The following is a 26,427-nucleotide window of genomic DNA, read 5'->3' on the forward strand; positions in this document are numbered from 1 at the left end:
GGTGTCAAGGCCATTTCTTTGTATAACTGCATACAGATAATATTACAAGTTGATATCCATCATCCAATTTGAACAAAGATTAAAGCATGTGGACTGTCTATGTGGTCTTGTTGCTCCAGTCAAATATCAATTAGCATTTTGATTTGCAGTTCTGTTAACTGATAGATTCTATTTTCTTCCACTGTGCTCCTGATTGTCATTCAACAGGCTTTGTGTCTTCGGCGGTCGTCAAGGAGCCCGGTCTTTAAACAGCCTAAACAGAGCACCACCTGTTCCTTCGTGTGTGTGTGAGTGCATGAGTGTGTGTATCCTGGCTCTTTGACACAATGCCATCACAGGTGTTGCAGCCGCTCCAACTGAGAAACTCATGGACGGAGAGGAGGCAGAGTCTGAAGTGAGCAGAGGAGGAGTAACTGGAGAATAAGAAGATAAAATTAACTAACAAGGACTCAACAGAATGCCTCCCAAGAAGAGAAATGATGCAGCAATTAAGATTGAAGATGGTGAGAAGGATTTTTCCCCCCTATATGCCAATTTATTTTATTTGTTTTTTCTGCTTTTGGATGGTCACCTCATTTTATCATGATTGTATGTGTAACATAATATAGCTTTTTGAGATGTGTCACTTCATATTCACAGTTGGGATTGACGTTGATGCTGTGTTAGACACTGGAAGTGAAGGTGAGTAGACATTTTTTTGTTTGTTTCATCAGTGAGTAAATATTGAATTAAGTAGGATATGGGTCTATTTCTATAGAAGGTGTGATGCACAAAAACACCCGCTTGTTCTTCTGTCACTTTTCTATTTTTTGGTTCACTGTTATTATTGTTCTATGTCATTTTAATTAGCTAGAAAAAACTGTTTCACTATCCACTTGATTTCACTTCAGCTACTTGTCCAAAATGTGCTTATGTGTGTCTTAGAAGAGGCCAGGAAAAGAAGTAAAAACAGAAGAGTCAAACCTCAACGTAAAACCAAACCGGTCAGTGATGATGAGGAGGATGAAGAGAGTGAGGATGAGACACCGAGGAAGAGAGGAAGGAGGAAGAAGGCCAAGGTTTGTGAAAGCGATGAAGAGGATGAGGAGGAAAACAGGAGTGTGAAAAGCAAAGGTTCAAAAGCTTCCAAAAGGAGGAAAGCTACTAAGGAGGAGAGCGATGAAGAGAGTGAAGAGGATCAAGGGAGGAAGAAAAAAGGGAGAGCAGTGTCCAAAAAGGAGAAAGAGCAACAGAATAAGGAGAAGGAGAGGAATGCTAAAGGAAAAGGAGAGAAGGATAAAGGTGGTGAGAAGGACAAAAAAAAGAAGAATGGGAAGATGAGCAGGTGCAGTATTCTCTGAGAGCTGTCTCTCGCTTATCTGCACGCTCCACACACCTGCAGTGGCTGAATCGTTAACAGAGTGTAAATCACTTCAATGATATCACAACAAATATGTTACATGGCAAATCAAGCTTATTTGTATAGCACATTTTAACAACAAGGCAATCCAAAGTGCTACATACACATACTTAAACAAGGCAATGTAAAATAACATTTAAATGCAATTAAGAAGAGTTAAAAAGAAATAGAATAAGACAGATAAAACAGCAGAGTAAAAGTTACAGTGAGTGTAAGGTATTAATCAAAAGCCTTGAATTTGATTTAATAAAAGTCAACAATAAACAGAAATGTCTCCAGCCTTGATTTAAAAGAACTGGGAGTTGCAGCAGACCTGCAATTTTCTGGGAGTTTGTTCCAGATGTGTGGAACAGAAATACTAAACACTAAACATCAGTCCCAGATGACTTGAGGGGTCTGGATGGTTTGTAATGTAGCAGATCAGGAATAGTTTTTGGCCCTAAACTATTCACCATCTTATAAACCAACGGCAGTATTTGACAAACAGGAAGCCAGTGTAAAAATCTGACAAGTGTGACTAAAATGATCCCTTTTCTTGGTCTTAGTGAGGACTTAAACAGCTTCTGAATCAGCTGCAACTTTCAGATCGATCTGTAATGTTCGTTACTGACCATAGAGCTTAAGTGTGGCTTTGAATGCTGTCATATAGTTTAAAAAAAAAAATGCATTTAACTTTTTTCATTAACTTTATTAAAAATACATTATCACATACTGTATGTACATGACTAACTTGGACTCACTTAAGCTGTTATGACATATGTTGCTGTAACTCAACATGCTCATAAAACATGATGTCACAGATGCAAAAGATGTAAATAATGTAAAACTGAACATTTGATTTTAAACTATGACCAAAACTGTCTCATGATGACTGAATTGCTGTTTATCCTCTCAATTGTATAAGCCTGTCCATGACAAGCAGGTGTCTGATGTTCATGTTTGGCTTAAGTAACATCTTGGCAAAGCCATGGTGCATGACTGCTTTTTCCTTTTATCAGTTCTTCTTCCTCCTCTGAATCTGACGAAGAATCTTTGTCGGAGGGAGAGATGGAAGCCCTGAAGGAACAGGTAGAGGAGAAGAAGAAACTGATCGCCACACTGAGGAATAAACCTTGGCGTATGAAGAGGAGACTCATATTGCTCAAGTAAAGACAAAAAACAGTCAACAGCCTTAACTCACATCCTCCCTCTGCCTGCTTGCTCATAGTTCATCTCTGGCTGATTGAACCTGATTTGAAGGATTGCTGCTGTTTGTTGCGCATTTGCTTTCTATTTATTGCTTACAAGCACTTTCCTCAATGCCTAACATCACAAATGTCCTGTACATGTGATGCTGATTATGCATTATTAAAGCTTGTTTGTTGCTGTTTTAGCTGTTTGATGCTACTCTTTATCAGCGCTGTGAACTAAATCAGATCAAAACTACTGCAAGTAGAATATTTTGAAACTGACATTGCAAATTAAAGTCATTAAACTCTGACACTGAACACTGTAGAACTGACCTCTGACTGAACACACAAATAAGACTTCTTTTGGTAGATAACAAATTGAAGTCTGCACAGAGAAAAAGACAACAGGAAATCACATCCTTTAGAAATTTCTGAAAATTAACATGACTAATTGTTTTCAATTATAGAAATTATCCCCTTTGTGAAATGCACAATAAATATATAATGACAGTTATCTATAAATTGCATGAAAATACACACAAAGCTGGCTGTAGTTCAGCCGTTTCTACATCTCCCTCTCAGTGTAACAGGTACTGTAAACAGTAGCCGCTGCCTTGCCAGACCCAAGTGAGGGAGCTGTGTAGGTCGGTGTGTGTTTGTAGTTGTTGTGCATGTTTCTGTATGTACAGATCTGGAAAGGGAACTCGATAGTCGAGCTGCTTTAACTTTTTCATGAGCTTGACACTGTTTAATGCATGCTGTTGTGGCTGACTGACATTCCTGCCCCATGCTCTCAACATATGCAGAGTACTATCATCAATCAGCCTGTTACCACTAACTCATTCATTCATTGTTTCATCTGTTAGGGAGGCCCAGGAGTTTATTGAAAAGTTTGAAGGGGCTCTTGGGAAAGGAAAAGGCAGGAAGCTGTATGCGTTCAAAGTCATGATGACCAAGGTAATCTAGTCATTTTTGGTGCTACTTAGAGCTACAGCAGCTCTATTGGTTTATCATTATTTATTTTGACCCTTTCCCCCCCAGAAACTTATCAAGTTTAAACGTGACTTTGAGAACTTCAAAACAGCCTGCATACCCTGGGAGAGAAAGATTAAAGAAGTAGAAAGTTGGTATTGCCATGATGACATTATCTGAAAAATAATCACTAAGCAAGACTGTTTCTAACAAGCTATCACCACAGTTTCTAAATCAAATTCTTTGTTGTCCTGCTCATAGGTCACTTTGGGTCATCTGTGGCATCGTATTTCATTTTTCTGAGGTGGATGTATGGTCTGAATCTGGTTCTGTTTGGGCTCATGTTTGGCCTGGTGGTACTTCCTGAGGTACAGTTGTTATTCATGTTGGCAGATATTTGATGAAGCAGATATTGTGCATGCTAATAGACCCCTCCTTTCCTTTTTATTCTGTTTTTAGGTTCTCTTGGGTCTTCCCTATGGCTCCATTCCTAGGAAAACTGTGCCCCGAGACGAGCAGGCTACAGCCATGGACTACTCTGTGCTTCTTGATTTTGGTGTGAGGATCTTAGCTTTATTTATGACTGTACTATAACTGATTTGTCGGTGGTCACTGAAGTAAACAGAAAACTCACAGATTTGTAAATAAATCTACACTGCAGGAAAGACATTGTGCTGTGATTTGTGAAATATAAATTGTGAACCTCAAAAACATACAAATAACTTACAATATTCCTTTCTATACACCAACAGGGATACTGCAAGTACTCTTTTTTATTTTATGGCTACTACAACAATGCACCAACACTTGGGGGGCTGCACTACAGACTCCCTCTTTCATACCTGCTGGTGGGCGTCGGCATCTTTGGATACAGTCTGATGGTTGTTATTAGAACGTAGGCAAGACACACACACACACACACACACACACACACACACACACATGAATGCAGATGGAGATGTTTGGCTTTATTTATTTTCTCTCTATATATGTTACTTTTCTCAGGATGGCTCGTAACTCAAATGAGGGAGGGGACGGGGGAGATGAGGGAGATTTCACCTTTAGCTGGAAAATGTTCACTAGCTGGGATTACCTGATAGGAAACCCTGAAACTGCAGACAATAAGTACGCCTCCATCACCACCAGCTTTAAGGTTAGTAGGTGTGTGTGTGTGTGTGTGTGTGTGTGTGTTTGGAAGGTGAGCTTTGTAACAGAGCAACAGTTTCCTTTTATAATAATGATTGTGAACCAAAGTTCATCAGTCATGAAAGAAAATACCAGACATGTTGTGTATTAAGCAAGCATGTGGCTCTAACTTGAAACAACTTTGTTTCATAAATCTGACTCATTTCATCCTGCTGTAGGAATCCATTGTTGATGAACAGGAGAACCAGAAGGATGAGAACATCCACCTCCGTCGCTTCCTCAGGGTTCTTGCAAACTTTCTGATCCTTTGCTGTCTTGGAGGCAGTGGATACCTCATCTACTTCGTGGTGAAACGCTCTCAGGAGTTCGCTAATGTGGAACAGAGCAAGCTCACTTGGTTTGAAAAGAATGAGGCAGGTTGACATGAAACATTTGGGATTTAGAGAAAAAAAGAGCTAAAGAAATTTGGGAGAGTTGAGGATTGAAAATGAGACTGAGATTAGTAACCCCCATCTATCATCCAATGCACCAGGTGGAGTTTGTGATGTCTCTGCTGGGTTTGGTGTGTCCTCCTCTGTTTGAGACCATTGCTGAGCTGGAGGACTATCACCCTCGTATTGCCCTCAAGTGGCAACTGGGACGCATCTTTGCCCTCTTCCTGGGGAACCTTTACACCTTCCTCTTTGCCTTGTTTGATGAGGTTACTGCCAAGGTATGGCCTATGTGTGTGCATGTCCTGTTTCTGAGCAGTAGTGCAGTGATTTTCATACTTGCAGTATTTCATTCATGTAAATATGGCTATAAGAGCTTTCACTGAGAGTCACTTTTTTGAGTTTTCTCAGCATGTACAGTTTTTTTTCATAATAAATTCATGTAGATATTAATGATTTAAGGCCAAAGTACATCGCTTCTGATAGGAAACCAAGTCATTTTGTGTAGGTTGTGATTAAAAATGCTTTTTGGGCCAATGTGCATTATGTTCTGACCCCGATGTTGTAAATGTATGGTTTCAAGTAAACTTATGATTTGGTCACTGTATCAAATTGGTTTCACAAGTGTTCTTCCTGGGGGCTTGGTTTACGTAGTCCCTGCAGCTGGTGGCAGTCTGGCAAAGGGGCACCTACCAGGAGTTAACCAATCAGAACAGATAGGCTCATTGGAAGCATGGCCTTAAAGAACATTCTTTTAACATAGTTTTTAAACTGTCTGCAAGTCAAGTTTCCCTTAGGGGACAATAAAAGCAACTGAACTGAATTGAACTTTATGTATTCTCTGTTCTGTAGTTGGAGAGTGAAAAATCCATCAAGAACGCCACAGAATGGGCTTTGAAGCAGCACTATGCCAATTACAGCTCACACTTTAACACCACAGACGTGCCTCCTCCCAATGTCCACCCTGCAGACGTCATCAGGGGGCCCTGCTGGGAAACTGCAGTAGGAATAGTGAGTAGTAGCGTTATATACTGTTTTACCAATTCAGCTTGGTTTGCAGCATATTTTTTCTGCCATCTGCAGTCAAGCCTGAAAGAACAAATGTCTGATTTCATCGTTCAGTCTTAATTTATTCTTATGACGTTTGTATTTATTGTGCTATTTGTCTTACTGGCTTCTTTTGCTGTGTAGGAATTTGTGAGGCTGATTGTCTCGGATGTTCAGGTGACCTATTTAACCATCCTGATTGGTGACTTCCTGCGAGCTGTCATTGTCCGCTTTCTCAACTACTGTTGGTGCTGGGACCTGGAGGCTGGATTTGTAAGTGCTTGCAGTGTTTGTCAGTTGGCAGTGGTGGAAGAAGTATATAGATCTTTATTTAAATAAAAGTAGCAATACGGCAATGTAAAAATACTTAATTACATGTAAAGGTCCTTTATGAACAGCAGTAAAATGTAGTAAGTAATGTAGTAAGTATTACAGTGAAAGTAGTGGTTTGGTCCCTCTGACTGATATATTATTTATATGACATTAGATTAGTGAAGCATCAGTGTTAGAGCAGTATGTTACTGTTGTACTTTATATACAGTTAGCAAGTTTAGTCCAGTGGTTCCCAACCTAGGGGTCAGGCCACTCCAAAGCATCACCAGATAAATCTGACGAGTCATGATATAATTTGAGATGATTAATGGGAGAGGAAAGAAAAAAAGCTCCTTATATCTGCATTCATACAGCTGATTGTAAGTTGAATGGGGGCATATCAGGTCAGTGAATGTGTTTATCATTATTGCGTAGCTGTCATTATTGAACACTGTCAGTGCAGCACAGTCCATGATGGATCTAAGTCAACTTGATACCATACAATGACATCTGGCAAGACAGGTGATCTCCAACATTGAGTGGAACAGGACACTCTGACGAGAAGTTAATTACAGAGAGAGAGAGAGAGAGAGAGAGAGAGAGAGAGAGAGAGAGAGAGAGAGAAAGAGAGGAGCAAAAGCAAAGTGGTATCGAGATGGTTTTTATTAATTCAAGTGAACATGCTAATCATGTTGTTGTGTTTATTCCAGCCTTCATATGGAGAGTTTGACATCAGTGGAAATGTGCTTGGGCTTATCTTCAATCAAGGAATGATATGGTGAATTACTCCACATTTACATAGTTGATTTTTATTTTCTATCTACTTCTCGCTAACTGGTGATTCACTAATGGGTCTAATGGCTGGCTAATGAGGCCTTCCTCTGCTGCAAAACCCAGAGGGTGGATTGGTTCCACAAACTGGCTTGTTATTTGTTTTACTATAGTAATTATGGAGGGAAAGTGTTGCAAAAGTAATATTTACTATTCACATTAATTCACTAAAATTGAATATTGATCAGATTATGTAGAATTTGGAGGAAGCTGATATATTTATTCATTTATTTTATTTAAAGGGGATAGTATACAGCTCAAACATTATGTCACCATTTGATGCACTGTACCAGATTATAGACTTGAAGCATTACATCTTTTGTAAGACCTTGGCAGGTCAGAGCAAAGACAAGAGCACAATAACAAACAGTACAGAGTAAATACAGCACACAAAGTTACACAAAAGAAAAATATACACAACACATCACAAATGTATGCTTGCTTGATCATGGCAGTATACAGTCATTTTAATTAATGTTGCTGAACCTGTTGTCTTCCTCAGGATGGGCGCATTTTATGCTCCAGGTCTGGTGGGTCTGAACGTTTTGCGTCTCCTGACCTCAATGTACTTCCAGTGCTGGGCAGTTATGTCCTGTAATGTTCCTCATGAGCGAGTCTTTAAGGCCTCACGGTCCAACAACTTCTACATGGGCCTACTCCTACTTGTGCTTTTCCTCAGCCTGCTGCCTGTAGTCTACACTATCATGACCTTGTCTCCATCCTTCGACTGTGGGCCATTCAGGTCAGTTGGGGACAGTACAGTTGTTACATATAATGAAATACAAACTACCCATTTGATGGACACTTTTTATCCAAAGGCTTGTACAGTGTATTTGATCATGTATCATGTTTCCCCCCCAGTGGCAAAGAGAATATGTATATTGTGGTTATGGAGACTATAGAACAGGATCTACCTGCCTTCATAGGGAATATTTTCTCCTATGCCACTAACCCTGGACTCATCTTGCCTGCTGTTCTTCTCATGGTGTAAGTCTTACTTAAATATCCATTTTAAATTGTTTTTTAAATACTATGTTGTATCATCTAAAAAATAGGCACTTTTGAGCTTACATTATGGAGAAAATAATATAATTTAAAGGTGGCTAACTTTCAAATATAGAACAAATGCAGAAGGTATGACCTCTGTGGTCCAGGCCTGGCATATTGTAATTCCTTTTTTAAAAGACTTGCTTATACTGTACAACAGGTTGGCTATCTACTACCTGAATACAGTGTCAAAAGGATACCAACAAGCAAACCTGGACCTTAAAAGGAAAATGCAAATGGTTAGTATCAATGTTCTCTCATTACATTTAATTTTTGTCATCTTCCCATTTCCCTTTTTTTTATCTACTTTGCTAAACTTAAAATTAATCACTTCATGCTGGTGGACACTTTTAGGCTCGAGACGAGGAGAAGAACCGCAGGAACAACAAGGACAGCACTAATCAAGTGATGAAAGACTTGGAGGACCTGCTGCCAGACAAGACTTTAATCCCGCCTCCCACTAAGGAAGAGCCACCCCCACCTGGTATACACAAACACACACACTCTCTCTCTCTCTCTCCTTTAATACTGTCAGCCAATTTGCACCCGACTGTCCTCACCGCTATCTTTACTTTCCATCTATCTTCTCAGATGTCGTAATTGAGAAGGGCAGCAAGTCTCCCAAAATGAAGCCAGGTACAGCAACAAATGGGAAAGGGGTTAATCTGCAAAAAGAAGTGTCACTGGCTGCACCTAACCCCAGAGGGCCAGTGACCCGTGCCCCAGGACCAAGAGGGGGGCCTGGAAATGCCAGGGGGCCTCAACCTGGGCCTGGAAGAGGAAGAGGTCGAGGTGGGCCTCCGAGAAAATAACAGTCCAATAAAAGGCCAAAAATCTATTAAAATGAACTGCTGGAGAACTCTAATTTATTGCATTTGAACATTTCAGCCTCCAAAGTCCAATCCCATAATATCCTCAGTTTCAAGGTGGGACATTAACTATATACTGTATACTATGAATGACTTTTGTCTGAAACAATGATATTACATTCACAAAATATCAAGAACTGTAATGTCCTTTGTTTCACCAAAATGTGGCTAAATCCCAGAAACTGGACAGCGCCATTCAACTAGCACTTAAAGTGCTATCCCATTCCTGCTCACCTGATCCAGAGTTATTTTTCATCAAATGCAGACCACACTTTCTAACCAGGTGATTTTATCAGTCATTATCACAGCGGTCTACATCCCACCACAGGTGGAGACTTCATACACCTAACCTAAAGAAGGTTACTCAAGACTTCCATCAACATATTGACTGCTACACACTATTCAAAAACAGCTAGGCAAAATGTGGCCATCTTACTGAGGTTAAAGTATGTAAACAAACTACAATGCATGCCCCCAGTGATGCAAGTCAGGAAGTGGTCAGGCCAATCAGAGACCACCTTACAGTCTGCACTAAACAAAGCAGTGTGGAGCACATTTCAGGACACCACCGTCTGCATCACTGATGACAACTGAGTCACCAGTGAGTCACTGAGTCTATGGTGGATTTAATTTGTGAAACCACAGAAGCAATTGTGCCCAAAACTACAGTTACATCATTCCTCAACCAGAAAGAAGCAGTAGTAGAAGCAGCAGTAAAGGAGGCAAAAGGGGAAAGCAGAAGAACCATATGGCATCAGTGGGAAGGTCCTCAAACAATGTGCTGACCAACTAGCACTGATGTTCACAATGGTATACAACCTGTCTCTGGCTCAGTCTGTCATTCCCATGTGCTTCAAAAAGTCAATCATACCCATGAAAACAAGAGCAGCCCACCTGAATGACTACCGCCCAATGACAGCCACCTCTGTAGTGATGAAATGCTTTAAATAGCTAGTCAAAGATTACATTTGCGCCTCACTACCCAGCACACTGGACCAACTAGTTTGCCTACTGTCCCAACTGTTCAACAGAAGATTGCAATGAAACGGCCTCCATGAAGGAAGTACAGGACCTGACCCACTTGTGTAAGGACAACAACCTACTCGTGAATGCCAGCATGTCAATAGCTAATAGTGGACTTTGGGAAGAGGCAGGGAAGAAACTGCGTCTGCCTTATTATCAACAGTCCTCAGTGACGAGGGTGGATAGCTTCAAGTATTTAGATGTCCACATCATGATAATCTCTACTGATGAGATTACATTTCACCGTGATTGTACCATATATGATGACATGTGACAAATAAACTTGATTGGATTGATATATAGCAAGGAGTGGGCATCACCATGTTTACGGCATTGAAATCAAGGTCTACTGGTTATCTATATGGGTCAATTAATTTATTGATTTCCTTTGGAAATCTGTTTAAATACATTGTAAAATGTTTTTTTAAATGTTTTTGTATGACACCTATTAAAATAATTCATTCTGGCGTCAAATTGCTATGTAATTTGTTTTGTTGTGGACAAAAACAGGCACATCTAAGCTAACAAACAGATAACAGACATTACTAAAAAGAACATAATGTCCACTAAACTTATAAAGAAGTTCATCTGAGATAGAACACTGGAAGAGCATTGATAAATGAATATCCAGAGAAAGAGATAAAACATTGATAAAAAAAAGAAAAAATAAGACTATCTTTAAAGAAATGACATGAATCATGGTTCATGAAGTGACTCCTGATTCCTGGTTATTACAGAGTATCTGTAGAGTATCTGAAGCCATGGGGGTGGCAGACAATATGAAGGTTAGTCCTGTGATATGACGGTTAGGAGTTCTTCTTTGAGATTTTGATGGTGACTGCCTTGACCTCAGTGTATTCCTGAAGAGCATATTCCCCTCTGAAATAAAAATAAACATCAATTATTCAAGAAAAAAGCACTCAACGCATCGATTTGTGAAGATGTTCCCTCACCCTACATGAGCAACATTTTACTAACCTTGTCAGTATAAAAGGCTGCTGCTGTGCATGCAGTATAACACTAAACCTGAGAGAAAATATAATTGTAAAACTTACAGTTCCCTCCCATTCCCAGACATCTTGAAGCCACCGAATGGACACTGAACACTCATGGCATTGTAGCAGTTCACCCTAGAAAAGATCAACATTAACTTCACCTCATTATAAAACAATTAAGGCTGTTCTCCAATCATTTCACAGTGTAAAAGTGAAGTAGTCTACTATTATTTTAAGTATTTCTGTGATGACCTGCAATGCAGATACTACTGCAAGATTAACTGTGGCAGCTGAATTGTAGAGCAGTGGATCCCTACCAGACCATGCCAGCCTGCAGGGCAGAGGAGACTGTGAGGGCTTTGTCGATGTCATTAGTGAAAACTCCTGCTGCAAGACCATAGTGTGTGGTGTTGGCTCTCTGGATGACTTCGTGGATGCTACGGAAACACATAATTTGCTGCACTGGACCAAAAATCTGTGGGAGTGTGTGAGCATAAAAAAAAAGGTAGAAACTGGGAAAACAGGGTTGTGACACAGTGGATTCATGTGTCTGTAATGTTTTACCATCAAGTGTGGTTGCATGTGTGAAGGTGGGTGTTTAAGTACCTCTTCTTTGGCGATGCGCATATCATCTGTGACATTTGAGAAGACAGTGGGTTGGATAAAAAGTCCCTGCTGACCCCACGCAGACCCTCCACACTCCAGCCTTGCTCCCTCACTCTTGCCACTTTCTATCAGCTCCAAAATCTTATCAAACTGTTTCTGGTCTATCTGCAAAGGTCAAATAGTTTTGTCTTTGTGTGTCAGAACGTCTTGGTATTATGTAAATTTAGGCTTTGTAATGCGCTACATGCTTTTTTGCGCAGTTGATCAATCAGACAATACAACAGTTAATAATAAATAAAGAAGCTAAGTGTTTACCTGTGGTCCCTGGTCCACTCCTGGCAGCAAAGGGTTTCCCAGAACTTTGGATTCAGCCCTCTCCACGCTGCGGCGGACAAACTCCTCATAAATGGGTTCCTCTACAAACACCCTGGATCCAGCCAGGCAACACTGGCCCTGGTTGAAGAAAAGACCACTGTGTGCTTGCTCCACTGCATACTCTACTGCAAGACACACATTTACAGATTCAAGTTTAAAGAAAATCGCTACAGTTCAACTGCAGGAAATAAAAACTTTAGCTTGACCAGTATGATACTGGACTGCTTATGGATATTAATCAGAATTACAGCATCATTTAGAGTTTCATTTAATGTTATGTTTAAGCATCATCATCTGCCAGCACTGTGCCACTTTCTGCACTGCAGATTAATGATGTTTAAAGGAATGGTACATTTTGCTAAATAATAATAATAAAATGTGCTTTCTTGCAAAAAGTTAGATTAGGAGATTGATACCACTCTCATATCTATCTGATAAATATGAATATAAAGCCAGCAGAGAGTTTGCACAAAGATAGCAAACCAGTTGAAACAGTTCTGTCAGCTCTGTCCAAAGGTAATAAAATCCACCTATCACAAAAATCTAGTGTAAAATCGACATGTTGAGGTTTACTGTGGTTACAATGGTCTTTAAACACACTTTCACACTCAATTAATTGTTAGATGTTTTTTTATATAACTTGAACTTATTTCTGTGTGTTGTTATCTGCAGTTATTGTTCATATTTTTAATAGCATTTATAGCTACTTGTAAAGCATCTTGCCACTATCAACGGTGACAATGCATACAGAAAAAACTATGTAAAACATGGTGATAGTACAAAAGTAACACTATGTTTGCAAAGTAACATTGTAACAGTTGTAAAAAAACAAACAAAATAAAAACAACAACAACAACAAAAAACTCACAGTCACAGTCAGCAAAGACAATATTTGGGTTTTTTCCACCGAGTTCTAGTGTAATTCGTTTCAGGTTGCTGTCACCTGCAGCTTTCTGGATAAGTTTCCCAACCTGGCAACCAATGTGAGATACATGATTACATTACAGAAAGATGCAAAGGACATAAGAAGAGAAGAGACAAGTGCCTTGATTTCAAAATATACTAACAGCAGTAGATCCGGTGAAGGCTACTTTGTCTATGTCCATGTGGTGGGCAATAGCACAGCCTGCTGTCTGACCATGACCTGGCACCACATTCACTACACCTGGAGGAAACCCAGCCTGAATGCAGAGAGAGGGTAGGGGAGAGAGAATCTTCTAAATAGAGGTTTATAGCTTTTGGCCACATGCTCTTTGTTCTTATATCATTGTTGGGGGAAAAAGTAATAATCCTAGTACCTCTTTGATGAGCGTGGCCATGTGCAGGGCTGATAATGGGGTCTGTTCTGCAGGTTTGATGACTACAGTGTTTCCACAGCACAGAGCCGGAGCAATCTTCCACACAAACATCATTAGGGGGAAGTTCCACTGCAAACCAAAGTGTAAGCACACGGCTGAGTTGCAACAACATTAAAAACTTAGCAATTATGATTCATACGTATTATCTGTCGTTCATTCGGATGCACACAATAGTCTGGTCATTCTAAACACTAGAAGGTTATTTTCAAAAGTTTTCACAGTGCACATGTGAATTGTTTCACACAGTGGGTTGTTTGACCCAGGACAACAAAATATTCTTAATAGAAATCTATGTGCAAGTGACATGCATACGTCACTTGAGCAACCTTGATCATTACAGTTTCTATGGTAAACAATAATTAGGTAATCATATGCTTTTAGTTTGTATTTAAATATATCTCTCTAGTGTTTCTGCAAAAGTATTTTACTCACAGGAATGATCTGTCCACACACTCCAATGGGCTCATGCCGTGTGTAAGTAAAATATGCTCCATCTGAAAAATAGTTACAGTTTATTCATTGGTAGCTTAGAACAAACTGTGGCTTTTACATGTTAAAGCGTAATTGTGAGGTCTACAATTTCTGATGATTTAATGTTGTGAGGTTTTAGAGTGTCTGTGATCAAAAACCAAATGAGGGCAACTAACCTACAGGGATGGTTTTGCCGTGAATCTTGTCTGCCCAGCCACCATAATATCTTAATGTTTTGATTGTAGCCAACAGATCGACAAAATATGCTGTGAGAAACACTTTGCCGGAGTCCAGAGCCTCGAGTGTCTGGAAATAAACAACACAGTTATTATTACACAACGGCCATTATTTCTTTTTACTGTTAATTTAAAGTTTCTTGGGAGAAAAAGTCAAAGTGAGAATGTAGTGTGTGTGTGTTTCTCACTGCCAGTAGTAGCCGATCTCTCTCCACCAAGTCAGCTAGTTTGTTAAGTAGTTCACCTCGGTCTGAGGCATCCATGGATCGCCATGGCGACCCCATCTGAAAGGCTGCTCTGGCGCTGCTTACTGCCTTGTCAACATCTTCCTACAAAAGGTTCAAGATGAGCAGGCCGTCACTTAGACAAACTGTACACACTTAGAAACATTTGTATAAACTCAAACACACACCAATAAATACTGTAACACATCACTTTCATATTTTATTCCTTGCTAGTAGAGAAGAAGAAAGCACATCTGATTATTCTGTAAAATACACATACCTTGTCAGCCTCCTCTACTTCACACAGCAGCTCCCCTGTTGCAGGATTATACACAGCAGTCTTTCTGCCACTGCATGAATCCTGCCACTCGTTATTGATGAACAACTAAGATAAAAGAAGAGAAACAGAAAAGAATAATAACAGATTGTTCAAGTGTATTTATATATATATATATATATATATACATATGTGTATATATATATATATATATGTCTCACATTTTTAAAAAGAGATCAAACCCGTCTGTAAAAAACCTGAGCCATGTATCAGCTCTTCGCAGACTGCTAAAAGTAATGACATGCTTCTTATTTTCATTTTGCCTGCTCTGATATTTTTATGAGATGCATCTGCATGCTATAAAGCTTATAGACTAAAGGAGTATTTTCAGGTTATTACCTTCAACAGTACTCTAACTAATAAGATAAAGGAGCAGGAAATATTTTCCCATATCCCTTTGTTCCAGGGAACATGCCATTGAAACCACATTTTCATTCTCCTCTCCTAAAAAGGTTAATTACAACCCATCGTGTTTTTCCTTTTAATTTTGCACAGACACCATAAATACTCACTTACCACATCGTTGGCACATAGTGCTGGATTAAAAGGTGACTGTACCAGTTATTAACAGGTTTAATCATTTAAATATAGACCAGATGAGATGATAAAACTCACGATCTCCCTTGTACAAAAGTTATACCGTGATTCCAATTTTGTTTGCACACATCAGAATAGCCTGTGATCCAGAATTTAAATCAAAATTGCATTAAAAACTAGACCTATAAATCAGCTGCAAGGATCTCTCTGTAGAAGATGTTTCTGCACTTCACCACCGCTAACAAAAGCAAAAATTGGTCACTTATGCAGAAAACCTGAACCATACTGGATTTCACTAGGAGATCACCCCTCAAAATTTTGTAAATTCGTGATACATGAGTCTTGACTGGTGGATTTTGGTTCCGCCTACCTTAGTGTACTGAATTGGGGGGTCTGGGATTGGCTTGGGTAGGGTCTGTATCCCAGGTCCATCTACGTGCTGTGGTCTGTGGTTCTGGTTTAGACTCTGGTGGTTGCATCTCTTACTGGACTGCTGCTGGTGGCTGTTGTCAGGTGGGGAACTCATGCTGTCATGCTTTCCCTCTGAAAGACACAAATGGAAGCCAGAGTCCATTTAAGCTGATGTATGTGCATGTGTGTGTATGTGTATTGTTTACCCACAGACTGCATGTGTGTGCGTCAAGGCTTGATTGTGAAAATCTGGATCATTGAGTGAGAATAGCTCCTTTCTTGTTTCATCATAACCCTGTGCATAAGATGCGATCCCAACCCACTGGAGTAGAGAGAAACTGTACCAAATGAGGTACTGGCATCATCAGCACAGTCACACCACAGGGTCAAGGGTTACGACTGGCACCGTAAAGTCGGGCTGGCTCTGAGATGTGGACTGGATTGACCTCATTTGGACAGAGAGGATCGGACGAAACTTTGATCACAAATGGACTGCATTGTAAGAAACAGTAAAGGTTTTCCAGATAAGAGATGATAAAGAATATTTCACCTAACATTACGCAGATGAACACAACTACATTTAACCCCCACAGATAAGCAAACACAGTATCATTATCAACATAACATTAACACATCACACTTACAAGACCTGCATGTAGTATTTGATTACTTTATTCATAACTCATCACCTAAATAAGGGGTCTCCATTCAGAATATAGAATCTTAAACTGATTTTTTTCTTAAAATATGCAGCCTGTGGTCAATAATGTAGTCAATTCACATTCCAACAAGGTTGAAACAGAAACCCTCAAAGGCAATATTCATGAAATCCTATATTTTCCTTATTGGGCCCCAAACTCATTCACACACACTGCAAAATTTCAAATACCAAAAAATTAACCATAACTGAATATGGAAACATCTTCAGATTAATTATAATCTTTTATTTCCACCAGAAAACATCATTTCTGTCACGTACATTGGATGTTGTCATAGCTTCATAATTCAGAGGTCTTAAAAAGTGTTATTACCTGTGGGAGATGCTGATGAGGAGCCTCCAGTCTGGTGGATGCTCGCTCCTGTCACCGGCATGTCTGAGCTGCTGTCAGCCATCAGCGGGGACACATAACTGCTGAGTCGGAGCGGAGAGACGCGGAGCTGCCTTAAATACCTGCTGCACTTCAGCCCCAGAAAACACAAAACGGCAGCATCACATAGACTACCGTCGCACCGGGAGTCCTCCTTGCTTTGGTCCTCTGAGGGTCCCGCTGCACGCGCTAATCACCGTTGAGGCGGAACCAATCCCAGTTTACCCCACGTGCCCCTCAAAACAAGCGCGCTCACCGTTCATATAGGGTAAAGTATAAGGCAAAGTTTTTCAATTTTAGCCACTACGTTTTTTATTGTTCATTTGTTTTGTGTGTGTTTTGTGTTTAACTAAAGAGGCTGCATTCACTCAAGCAGTATAATTTTGTTTGTAGGCTATTTTACTTAAGTCTCGTGCTATTATTACTCTTACTACTATACATTTAGGTGATACATATTGTATTCTTAACTCCACTATTTTTGTGTTAGCTACTATTAGCTGTAACTGTTACTTGTAAACAAATATCATGAGCTTAATCTATAAAACAAGACAAAATATTACAGATTATAATCTCTTCCACTGAACAGTCTATAGTATTTGGGTCTGTGCTCTAATTTAGTTTACTGTAAAGATATAGCTTGTTGGGTTGCCTTTATATTTTGATACTAGGTTAAAACATGTATTTTCTTCCAAACAGCACATATAATTTCACTACGTATTACATTAACTTTTACTGTGCAAGGTCAGGCACCACACAAGCTGCTTTCCATCAAGTCCAGATATTTACCAGCTTTTGAAGAGATGTGCACTTGATTATTACTTCTATCATCGTCAGCCCACTGCTCCTCTACTAGGCAGCAAACATAATTGGGAAGATGTTTGCTTTGATAAGAGGCCTCCTGCCGCTTCACTGTCTCCCAGGAACAATGTGATCACATAACTTTGTCTGATGTGTCTGTTTTGAGCCAGGCTGTCTGGAAATATGCACATCCCTCTGAGAATTATCCCCTAGGACACACAACCAGCTGTAATTAACCCTTGTTAAACAATGGAAAGATCAGCAAAACTGCATTTAGGGGGTGTTGCGAAACACAGTGGAAACTAATGTGTATAGCAGCATTTTTTTTTTACTCAGTTGGCTTGAAGGTTGTGGTATGAAGTCATCAGATTTATATAGTATGTTTGTAATGGAGCACTGAGGAATGATTCATTCAGATTTGTCCATATATGTCCATTTCAAGAGTTTTGTGCAAATGTTTTGTGTCTCACTGGGAGAATCTTGACTGCAATTCATTAATCGAGTTGTGTGTGGTTGTAAGGTCTGTGACCCGGGCCTTGCTTTCATGTTCGAGTATAAACAACACATTCTCCTGCTAGACGCTTCACAGTGTAGTCTGGCTCCACAGAGTCAGTGTGTGTCTCAGCTCTGTCAGCCAGAGCTAATGACAAGGCCATGAGAGTGGACTGCCTCGGACTGGAGAGGATGTGGACCAACAGGTCAAAGGAGCTGTCGCTCGGCCTGACAGCACTGGGTGTCCAACATTTGAGACTGAGCTAAATTGACGGCTCGATGGAGAGTGAGAAAGTTAGGAGAATGGGGAATTAAAAATGGAGAGTTAGAGATAGAGAGAGAATGAGAGGAGAAGGTGTAAAGGCGGTATCTATGAAAGGAAGGAAAAAGAGGGATGAGGAAAAAAGAGGGAAGATGGGAAAAAGAGTGAGGAGAGACAAGAAGGAGAGAATGTGAAGGAAAGTGACAAAGGACTACAAAGTGATGATACATGTAAAAGGCTGTTAACATGAAATGTATTAGATTATTATATTAAAAGCAGGCGAATCTGCAGTTCTCATATGATGGTGGACAAATCTGTGCATTGTTTTGCTCACAAGTATCAATGCACAAATATCAATATTGTAACAAATGTTTGAACTTCATAACTATTGCTGACAAGTATTTTCACCGTGTAGCAGTGTAACAACTTTAAGGCGTGACCAGCAACTGAACAGTATGTGTGAAGCTTTTAAATGATCTTCTGTTATTGTTGATAACATGTCAAATAAGTGTGGATTAAATGTGTATTTTCTGTGCACACTTTCAGGTGTTTGCATGGCATGTCAACAAATCCCAGCAGCCTGCAGCCTGTCAGCATGACCTCAGTCCAAACTGCAGGGAAGTCAGTCTAAACAGATGGAGATCGCCCCCTTGTGACACATTACAGAAGTGAGACTGCACATAAAATAATACTGGTGTCTGTGAACCAGTGATGGAGGAAGTGCTGAGATCAGTTAGTTAAAGATCCCCTCCAGAAACATTTATGTGTGTCTTAATAACCTGTGTTTACACCTATTCATTCTCCTTGTCTGAGAAATCCAGCCTCTGAATATGCAAATATGTCTAATTTCAAAGGTCATCAGATGTGTCTGACTTCACGATTGGCTTCAAACTAGTTGTGATGTTCTTAAATTTAGATTTAAGGTGACCTATCTTTTTCAAGGGCGTACAGTTTATTTTTAAAAGAAAAACAAATATAGACAGGCAGATCAAAAGGTTATACAGCATCAGAAACAATCACTGAATAGAAAAAAAGTACTGACTAAGTACTGATTATGGCCCTTAAGAAAATGAGGTTTCAACAAATTGTTTTCAGTGATGTTTTCACAATTTACACTACGATAAAAATTCATATACGTACTTGTGTATGTTTAAAGCTACTAATGACTTCATGTCATTTTCCTTCCAAACAGTTAAAGTAAATTTGCAAATCTTCAAACTTAGATGGCCTCCAACTGTTTGTGAGGGCGGACTTAGATATGAAGGAGAGTAAGATCTGGAGAGGAGGGGCACATGTTGTGAGCGGTTCCGGTCTGCGGTCAAGTGGGCCGATGTGGTCTCTGGCTGCCTGGGCCGAGCTGGTCCTTCACCCTGAGCCAAGTTTCTCGCCATGTGTGCCTCTCTATTGTGCGTGGACAGCAGCTCCATCTGCAGGGGGCCCAGTTGTGGCTGAAAGGGACGTCCTGGACTGTTAGAAAGTCTGATCAAAAAGTTCCCGAGGATCAGACTTCAGACCTTTGAGTAGTGTTGTGGTCTCTGCTCTGCTCTCTGCTGTCCTGGACCAGCTCTTATACACCAAAGTTACAGTGGATACTGCATGGTGAGTTTTCTATCAAAGATTTCTCATTTCTATATCACATTTCTATCTTCTTTCATTCCTTTTTATCCTTTCATCTTTCTTTTAGTAGTTTAATACTTCTTCTGAAAAAAAATATCTTTTTATTTTTAACAGAAGTCACAATTTATTGAGTTAGACAAATTAATGTTGGCCTCTTTTTCTTTCTAAGGAACATGTGGTCACATTCTGCCTGTTTTAAGGGCCTCTCCTTTTGTCTCCACTTTTGTAGTAAACCTGCCATGATGAGACTGATGTTTGCAACTTTGACCATCAAGGAAATCCCTTGTACCTCTCTGTCTAGTATCACTGTTGCTCTGTGTCTTATCACCCTGCTCCTGATGGCCCTCAGGGGCCGTAAGAGCCACAGATCACTCTTCCACCTTAACCATTACTCCCAAATGAAATACCCCCCTCCTCCTGGCCCCACTCCCTGGCCGCTTGTTGGTAATCTGCTACAGATGGGGGACCAGATTCATCTCTCCCTAACTCGATTGAGGCTACAGTATGGTGATGTTTTCAAGGTAAAAAATGTGTGTTTTGTATGTTCTATAATGGGAAGTGGGTCAAGTATTCATTAACTTCTTCTTTCATACACCGCAGATGCGTCTGGGCTCTTTGACAGTTGTCGTACTGAGTGGATACACCACTATCAGGCAGGCGCTGGTTCGGCAGGGGGAAGCTTTTGCTGGGCGACCTGACCTTTTTACATTTTCTGCTGTAGCCAATGGGACTAGTATGACCTTCAGTGAGAAGTATGGACCTGCCTGGATGCTGCATAAGAAGCTATGTAAGAATGCTCTCAGGTCTTTCTCCCAGACTGAGCCCAGGGGTTCAGGGGCCACCTGCTTGCTGGAGGAGCATGTATGTACTGAGGCTGCTGAGATGGTGGAAGTGATTCGGGAGCAAGCTGCTAAGGGGGAAAAGGAGCAGGATATGACAGGTATAGATCCGGTGATGCCTCTGGTAACATCAGTGGCAAATGTGGTCTGTGCACTCTGTTTTGGGAAAAGGTATGACTATAATGACAAGGAGTTCCTCACTATTGTCCACATCAACAATGAGGTCCTGAGGATCTTTGCAGCGGGGAACCTGGCTGATTTCTTCCCTGTGTTCCGCTACTTACCAAGTCCATCTCTGAGGAAGATGGTTCAGCACATCCACAGGATGAACGGATTCATGGAGCGAAGCATCGAGGAGCACATGAACACATTTGACAAGGTACAGTAAGGAGGCTGGCAGATATATTGTTTCTGATGTGTGACATACTGTATCATTTAGGACACACTGGAATATAATGCAGAAATACACACTGGTGTGATTACACTTTAAGGAAACCATTTCTGTTTTATATGATAAAATTTGGGAGTTAGTTATTCGAACAGTTCATCTTGACCATTACACTGTCGTCTTTGTAACTGTTAATAGCAAAAGCAAGGAAAAATGTAACAATTTAAAGGGTTATTCTATTCTTGCACAGTGAAACAGTAAACAGTTTCACACACAAAATATACAGAACTATTTTCAGGATAGCCTAGTATGGCGGATGGCGTGTCTGTAAGTGTTGTTTTTTGAAGATCTGTCCGACTAATTTGCTGCCCACTATGTAATCTGACATTGCACTCATACAGTAGTAGCTGTGAGTGCAACTGTAGCCAAAAAATAACAAACAAGTTCCCTGGGAGGGACCTTTGTTCTTGTGCAGAAGAGCTAAAATGTTCGCACGCACTCTAATTAGGAATTAGCAACCTCCTGGAAGACACGCGTCGTACCATAACTGATTAATGTCTCTTCCCTAATTGCTCCTTTTAAAATTAAATATCTATTTCTGTTTAACCCCAAATAAACACAACTTGATTCTTCAGTGATAGAGTCAAAGATGACAACTTTACAACAAGTTTACAACTGACAGTTGATGTTGTAGTTGATGTATCATATTGTGTGTGCGTTGTTGTTGTTGTTGTTGTAGAACTGTATCCGGGACATTACAGACGCTCTGATTGCACTTTGTGAGGACAGAGAAGAAAATAAGGATACATCAATGCTCTCCAACTCTCAGATCATTCACACTGTCATAGACATCTTTGGCGCAGGTCAGACACACTGAAAATGATGATTAGTAATGCTGGTAGTAACAATCAAATCAATCACAATGATGAAGGTGATCGACTTTCCATATTCATTGTTGTTGTTGTTGTTGTTATTGTTGTGCTGTGTGTGATTTCCAAAAGGATTTGACACCATCATTGCTGGTTTACAGTGGAGTCTGTTGTACCTCATCAAGTTTCCAGACATCCAGGACAGAATACACCAGGAGATAGGTACTGTCTCATGTATTAATATAATATTTAACAGAGAATGCCCTGTTTTTTTCTCTGTGTGCCAAGTTAGTGTTTTTGTACATGTTGTGATTGTATCTTGTGATCTATTATAAAAAACAACAACAAAAAAACTGGTGTGGTGGAGAGGTTGCTTGCCATACAATAAGATATGGTATTTGAGATATGCGATATCTATGGAGATCAACACCAGATTTAGCTGTGGTGTTATGCATTCCAGCATGTACAGAGAAAAATTCAACAAGGTGAAACCTGTTTTTAAGAACCCAAACATGTGAAAATGCATCCCTCTGTAACAAATGTATTAACCCAAGAGTATCCAGGCATCTGCGATTTCTGCTAGGAAATATCAAGATTGCAAGCGGAATCAATAATAAAAACCCACCAACTGCCAACCCGAGTGCCCTTTCTGGACAGACAGAGGAACTCACAAAAGATTAGTCCAATTTGCTGACGCTAGAGCAACTTTTGAAGTGGGTTGACAGAACTGGTGCTGCCTGTTCTGAGGCACGTTGCATTTTTACAGAGAGGGAGAGAGAGAGAGAGAGAGAGAGAGAGAGAGAGAGAGAGAGAGAGAGAGAGAGAGAGAGAGAGAGAGAGAGAGAGAGAGAGAGAGAGAGAGAGAGAGAGGGGCAGAGTGGGAGAGGGCAGTAAAAGGAGACGTGATGAATCAGATGGAGAGAGGGAGGCACAAACAGCCAAAGAAAGAGAGAAAGGTTAGAGAGTTGTCCCAGACTGACACAAAGGCAGTAACACGCAAGGCATCAAACACACAGTTTAATGTTCTTCACTTATTTATCATTCACAGTCAGGATTCACAAACAGGATTTTGATATTAGTTTGATTAACAGACTGAGCAACTTTTATTTATTTGATCAGAAGCCTTATTAGAATTAATCATTTTTAGTCAACTAAAGTCAACTAGTTGACTAAAATGATTAATATAATCGTTTTTAACAATTAATTAAAAACATTTGAATTAATCTGACAGGTGAACATACAGTATCTATGTCACTGTAATGATTTGTACAGTTCATGTTTGTGTATTTCTCATCATGTGTAAAACATCACAACGCTGTGATGTAAACTCCAGTATCACAGAATATGAAGCCCCAGTTTACTCCTGGTACTTACCAGTTTGTCATGGGGAAACCTCCTGGTGAAAACCGTAGGAACATTTTTCATTTCATTGGCAGAGGAAGTACAGGTTGAACTCAACCTTTGGGTGATCCAAAGGTTCTTTTTATTGAGCTGCAGCTCTCAAACAATGAATCCAGCACATGAATTTAGATGAAAGGCAGGCCTCAGGCCTGTAAAAGATGGCTGCTCAGTTTTTCAGGAATTCTCACAGTTTTATCTTTTGTCGTTCCTTTTTTTTTTGTCAGATGACCACATTGGCACAGCCAGATTGCCATGTTTTTCAGATAAGCCCAAGATGCCTTTCACTGAGGCTTTCATCTATGAAGTGTTTCGTCATGCTTCCTATGTCCCTTTCACCATACCTCACTGGTAAGCCAATAGTTGTGTTTATAGTGTAGTCACAATCAGCTTCTTAATTTCTCACCAAAAAATGTTCTGTATCTATATTATTGTCTGTGCTTTCCTCACACGGGCGAGGATCAAGTGGAAATTCATCAATCAGGAATTAGGTCTTCAGGGGTTTCAAGATGATCTGTATTGTTGTTAACTTTCCTCTCCTTCTCTCTCTTTAAGTACCACAAGAAACATTACCTTGAATGGATACTTCATTCCCAAAGATACCTGTGTCTTCATCAACCAGTATCAGGTCAATCATGATATGTGAGTAGCTATCAGTGATCAACACAAAATTATGACTTTGCAAGTTTTTACTGTTGTTACTGTCAATAAAGGGTGTGCAAAATGCGCAGAAATGTATAGAAATTTGCCTGCCAGGTTTATGAATTGCATCTTTCACATTTGCCTGAAAGTTACTGTTATTGTTTGTCTTAGAGCTTTGTTGAACTACAGTGTTCAGGTGTGTGTTTTAGGCAGTTTTAATATCATGTGGCATTGAATCAACATTCAATCATAAATGTATTGAATCCTCATTCAACATCTCACTTTCTGTTGATATGTACGTTTTCTTGGCTTCCATGTGTTCCATTTAATTAATGTAAATTTTCAAATGTGTCATCAGTTTAGTGATCTTCATGTCTTTCTCTTCTTCCCAGTGATCTTTGGGGTGACCCAGACACATTTCGCCCAGCACGCTTCCTGAGTTCATCGGGGCTTCTCAATAAGGAGCTGACGGAAAAGGTTCTCATCTTTGGCATGGGGAAGAGACGTTGTCTTGGTGATGGATTTGCACGTTTGGAGATGTTTGTCTTTCTCACCACGTTGCTCCACGGGCTGCGGATCCAAAATGTTCCAGGGCAGGAGCTGGATCTCAGCACTGATTTTGGTCTGACTATGAAGCCACATCCTTACAGGATTACCATCTCCTCGAGATTTTAGACCTAAAACTCAAATGATGTTCTGTGTGGACCACAACACAAATCCTATTAATGGATTAGTTTTTTACAATAATGTTAAAGGTGTAGTGTGTAGGATTTAGTGATATCTAGTGGTGAGGTAGCAGATTGCAACCAGTTGAATACCTCTCGCCTTCCTGTGTAGGAGAACCTATGGTGGCTGCGAAACAAAAAAAAAACAGGGGGTCCTCTCTAGAGCTCATGTACTGTGGAAGAGGATACACTCTCTATCTTCATATAAATGGCTCATTCTATAATAAATAAAATGCTATTCTTATTTCTAGGTGATTATACACTAATTAAGAAGAATGAATATTATATTCCATTTCTGCCAAGCCCGTTCCACTAGATTATAGCACTTAATTTTAGACACTGCACCTTTAAGTATTACTGGTGTTGTGGTTTTACTATTAGCCACCACTTTTGGCGAACACAATACCTGATACTGTACCTCTCAATCAGACAAACCATAATTTGTTCACAGACTGGAGTTTGTGAGGTTGCAAATGTGGCCAAACTATGAACACACCTTTAAACAATAAAAGGGAAATATATATAGATACAAATGTGTCTCTCGATGCTGGCAAGGTGACACCTTTTCATGCATGATGATGTATGTTAACAAAGTTAACGTACTTTGGTTGGGTTGAGTCCATCCACCTTGGTGTCCCACCACATTCAAAATGCAACTACAGTGCTTCATTTAAAGCCTTTTTTATTCATAGTTACAGTTACACAATGAGGGAGGGAGAGACAGGGTGTTACAGAATGGTAATCAGCACTTCAGGCTTAACCTCTGTTCATGCAGGGTTCATCCTCACTCTTTCACTTCCCTTTCTTTCAACTTTCCTCCAATCTCCTCCCCATCAGTTAGAATCCATCTCCTCACCCCTGTCATGCCCCCACCTTCCTTATTATCCCCCATCCTTGGCTCTTGAATTTTAGCTTCAAGGCATACATTGTCATCTGCTCCCTTCAAGTCTCCCCTAGTGGCTCTTTAAAGGATTGAGAAAAAATATATATATTAAGAAATAAGATTAAGAAATTTTTTTTAACATCCTCATCCGCACCCATCAGTACTGTGAACTCCCACACATTTTCGTTAGATACAGTACCAGACATCTTTAAGAGGGGTAAAGAGTACAGCAAAGTCAGGCAGTTCTATTTTCATGTACAGAAGCATAGCAGCGTCCATTTGAACAAAAGGGGAGTCCGGAAGAATAACTTATGGGAACTTGTTTGAAAGTAACAATACAACAGTTTTATCTCTTTTTAACTGGTATCTCTCCGGGGGAACATCTTCTGATGGTTCATGTTCTTTTCCAACAGTGTGCCAAACCTGTAAGCCTTCATGTCTCTCTACACTAACCTCTAGGAAGCCCAGAAATTGTTGTAAAATGTCAAGATTTTTCATCCTTAACCCCTGAAATATCACAATAATTTGGAAGGAATGAACAGTAAACATTTATTCAATGTTCAGTGGCTCCTCAATTGGTTAAAGAATGTGGTAGAATAACACAGTGCTTGAAAAGAATTTATAATCATT

General features: G+C 40.0%; 3 protein-coding genes across 4 annotated transcripts; 2 read left to right on the forward strand and 1 right to left on the reverse strand.

Annotated features, from left to right (window-relative positions):
• Positions 1-457: 457 nt before the first annotated feature.
• tmc2b (transmembrane channel-like 2b) lies at positions 458-9,166 on the forward strand. Its single transcript, XM_053326120.1, has 20 exons — positions 458-503; positions 640-681; positions 925-1,324; positions 2,398-2,544; positions 3,435-3,525; positions 3,610-3,691; positions 3,802-3,908; positions 4,000-4,098; positions 4,293-4,435; positions 4,546-4,693; positions 4,905-5,099; positions 5,219-5,398; positions 5,970-6,128; positions 6,309-6,437; positions 7,187-7,254; positions 7,810-8,049; positions 8,169-8,294; positions 8,515-8,593; positions 8,709-8,838; positions 8,946-9,166. Exons 1-20 carry the CDS (start codon positions 458-460, stop codon positions 9,164-9,166), a joined length of 2,832 nt encoding a protein of 943 aa, XP_053182095.1.
• Positions 9,167-11,052: 1,886 nt separating this feature from the next.
• Positions 11,053-16,888, reverse strand: LOC128365408 (aldehyde dehydrogenase 1A1-like). Of its 2 annotated transcripts, XM_053326123.1 has the most exons (14): positions 16,828-16,888; positions 15,756-15,928; positions 14,792-14,896; positions 14,476-14,616; positions 14,228-14,357; positions 14,013-14,074; positions 13,521-13,649; positions 13,290-13,403; positions 13,091-13,193; positions 12,163-12,347; positions 11,848-12,012; positions 11,559-11,716; positions 11,302-11,376; positions 11,053-11,125 (listed from the first exon to the last, which is right to left on the reverse strand). In XM_053326123.1, exons 1-14 carry the CDS (start codon positions 16,886-16,888, stop codon positions 11,053-11,055), a joined length of 1,674 nt encoding a protein of 557 aa, XP_053182098.1. The 2 variants fall into 2 exon arrangements, with proteins under 2 accessions (XP_053182098.1, XP_053182099.1); XM_053326124.1 differs by lacking the exon at positions 16,828-16,888 and having other exon boundaries at positions 14,476-14,612; positions 14,788-14,896; positions 15,756-15,791.
• A 3,407-nt stretch (positions 16,889-20,295) lies between these two features.
• On the forward strand, positions 20,296-24,864 carry LOC128365407 (cytochrome P450 1A1). The gene is made up of 7 exons (XM_053326121.1): positions 20,296-20,574; positions 20,654-21,271; positions 22,020-22,143; positions 22,282-22,371; positions 23,775-23,898; positions 24,103-24,189; positions 24,582-24,864. The coding sequence occupies exons 1-7, from the start codon at positions 20,296-20,298 to the stop codon at positions 24,862-24,864; spliced, it is 1,605 nt and encodes a 534-aa protein (XP_053182096.1).
• Positions 24,865-26,427: the final 1,563 nt, after the last annotated feature.

The sequence above is a fragment of the Scomber japonicus genome, chromosome 9, assembly GCF_027409825.1.
Source record: "Scomber japonicus isolate fScoJap1 chromosome 9, fScoJap1.pri, whole genome shotgun sequence".
Taxonomy (NCBI): domain Eukaryota; kingdom Metazoa; phylum Chordata; class Actinopteri; order Scombriformes; family Scombridae; genus Scomber; species Scomber japonicus.

Bases quoted from the DNA above. Each gene is read 5' to 3' on its own strand.
- LOC128365408 (XM_053326123.1), bottom strand. From the start codon at position 16,888: ATGCCGGTGACAGGAGCGAGCATCCACCAGACTGGAGGCTCCTCATCA. The intron at 14,897-15,755 runs GTAGGCGGAACC...CTTTTATCTTAG, and splicing joins CCCCAATTCAGTACACTAAG to TTGTTCATCAATAACGAGTG. The intron at 12,348-13,090 runs GTGAGTTTTTTG...TGTGTCTTGCAG, and splicing joins TGTCTTTGCTGACTGTGACT to TAGAGTATGCAGTGGAGCAA.
- LOC128365407 (XM_053326121.1), top strand. From the start codon at position 20,296: ATGAGACTGATGTTTGCAACTTTGACCATCAAGGAAATCCCTTGTACC. The intron at 21,272-22,019 runs GTACAGTAAGGA...TTGTTGTTGTAG, and splicing joins ACATGAACACATTTGACAAG to AACTGTATCCGGGACATTAC. The intron at 22,144-22,281 runs GTCAGACACACT...GATTTCCAAAAG, and splicing joins CATAGACATCTTTGGCGCAG to GATTTGACACCATCATTGCT.
- tmc2b (XM_053326120.1), top strand. From the start codon at position 458: ATGCCTCCCAAGAAGAGAAATGATGCAGCAATTAAGATTGAAGATG. The intron at 4,099-4,292 runs GTGAGGATCTTA...ATACACCAACAG, and splicing joins CTGTGCTTCTTGATTTTGGT to GGATACTGCAAGTACTCTTT. The intron at 8,295-8,514 runs GTAAGTCTTACT...ACTGTACAACAG, and splicing joins CCTGCTGTTCTTCTCATGGT to GTTGGCTATCTACTACCTGA.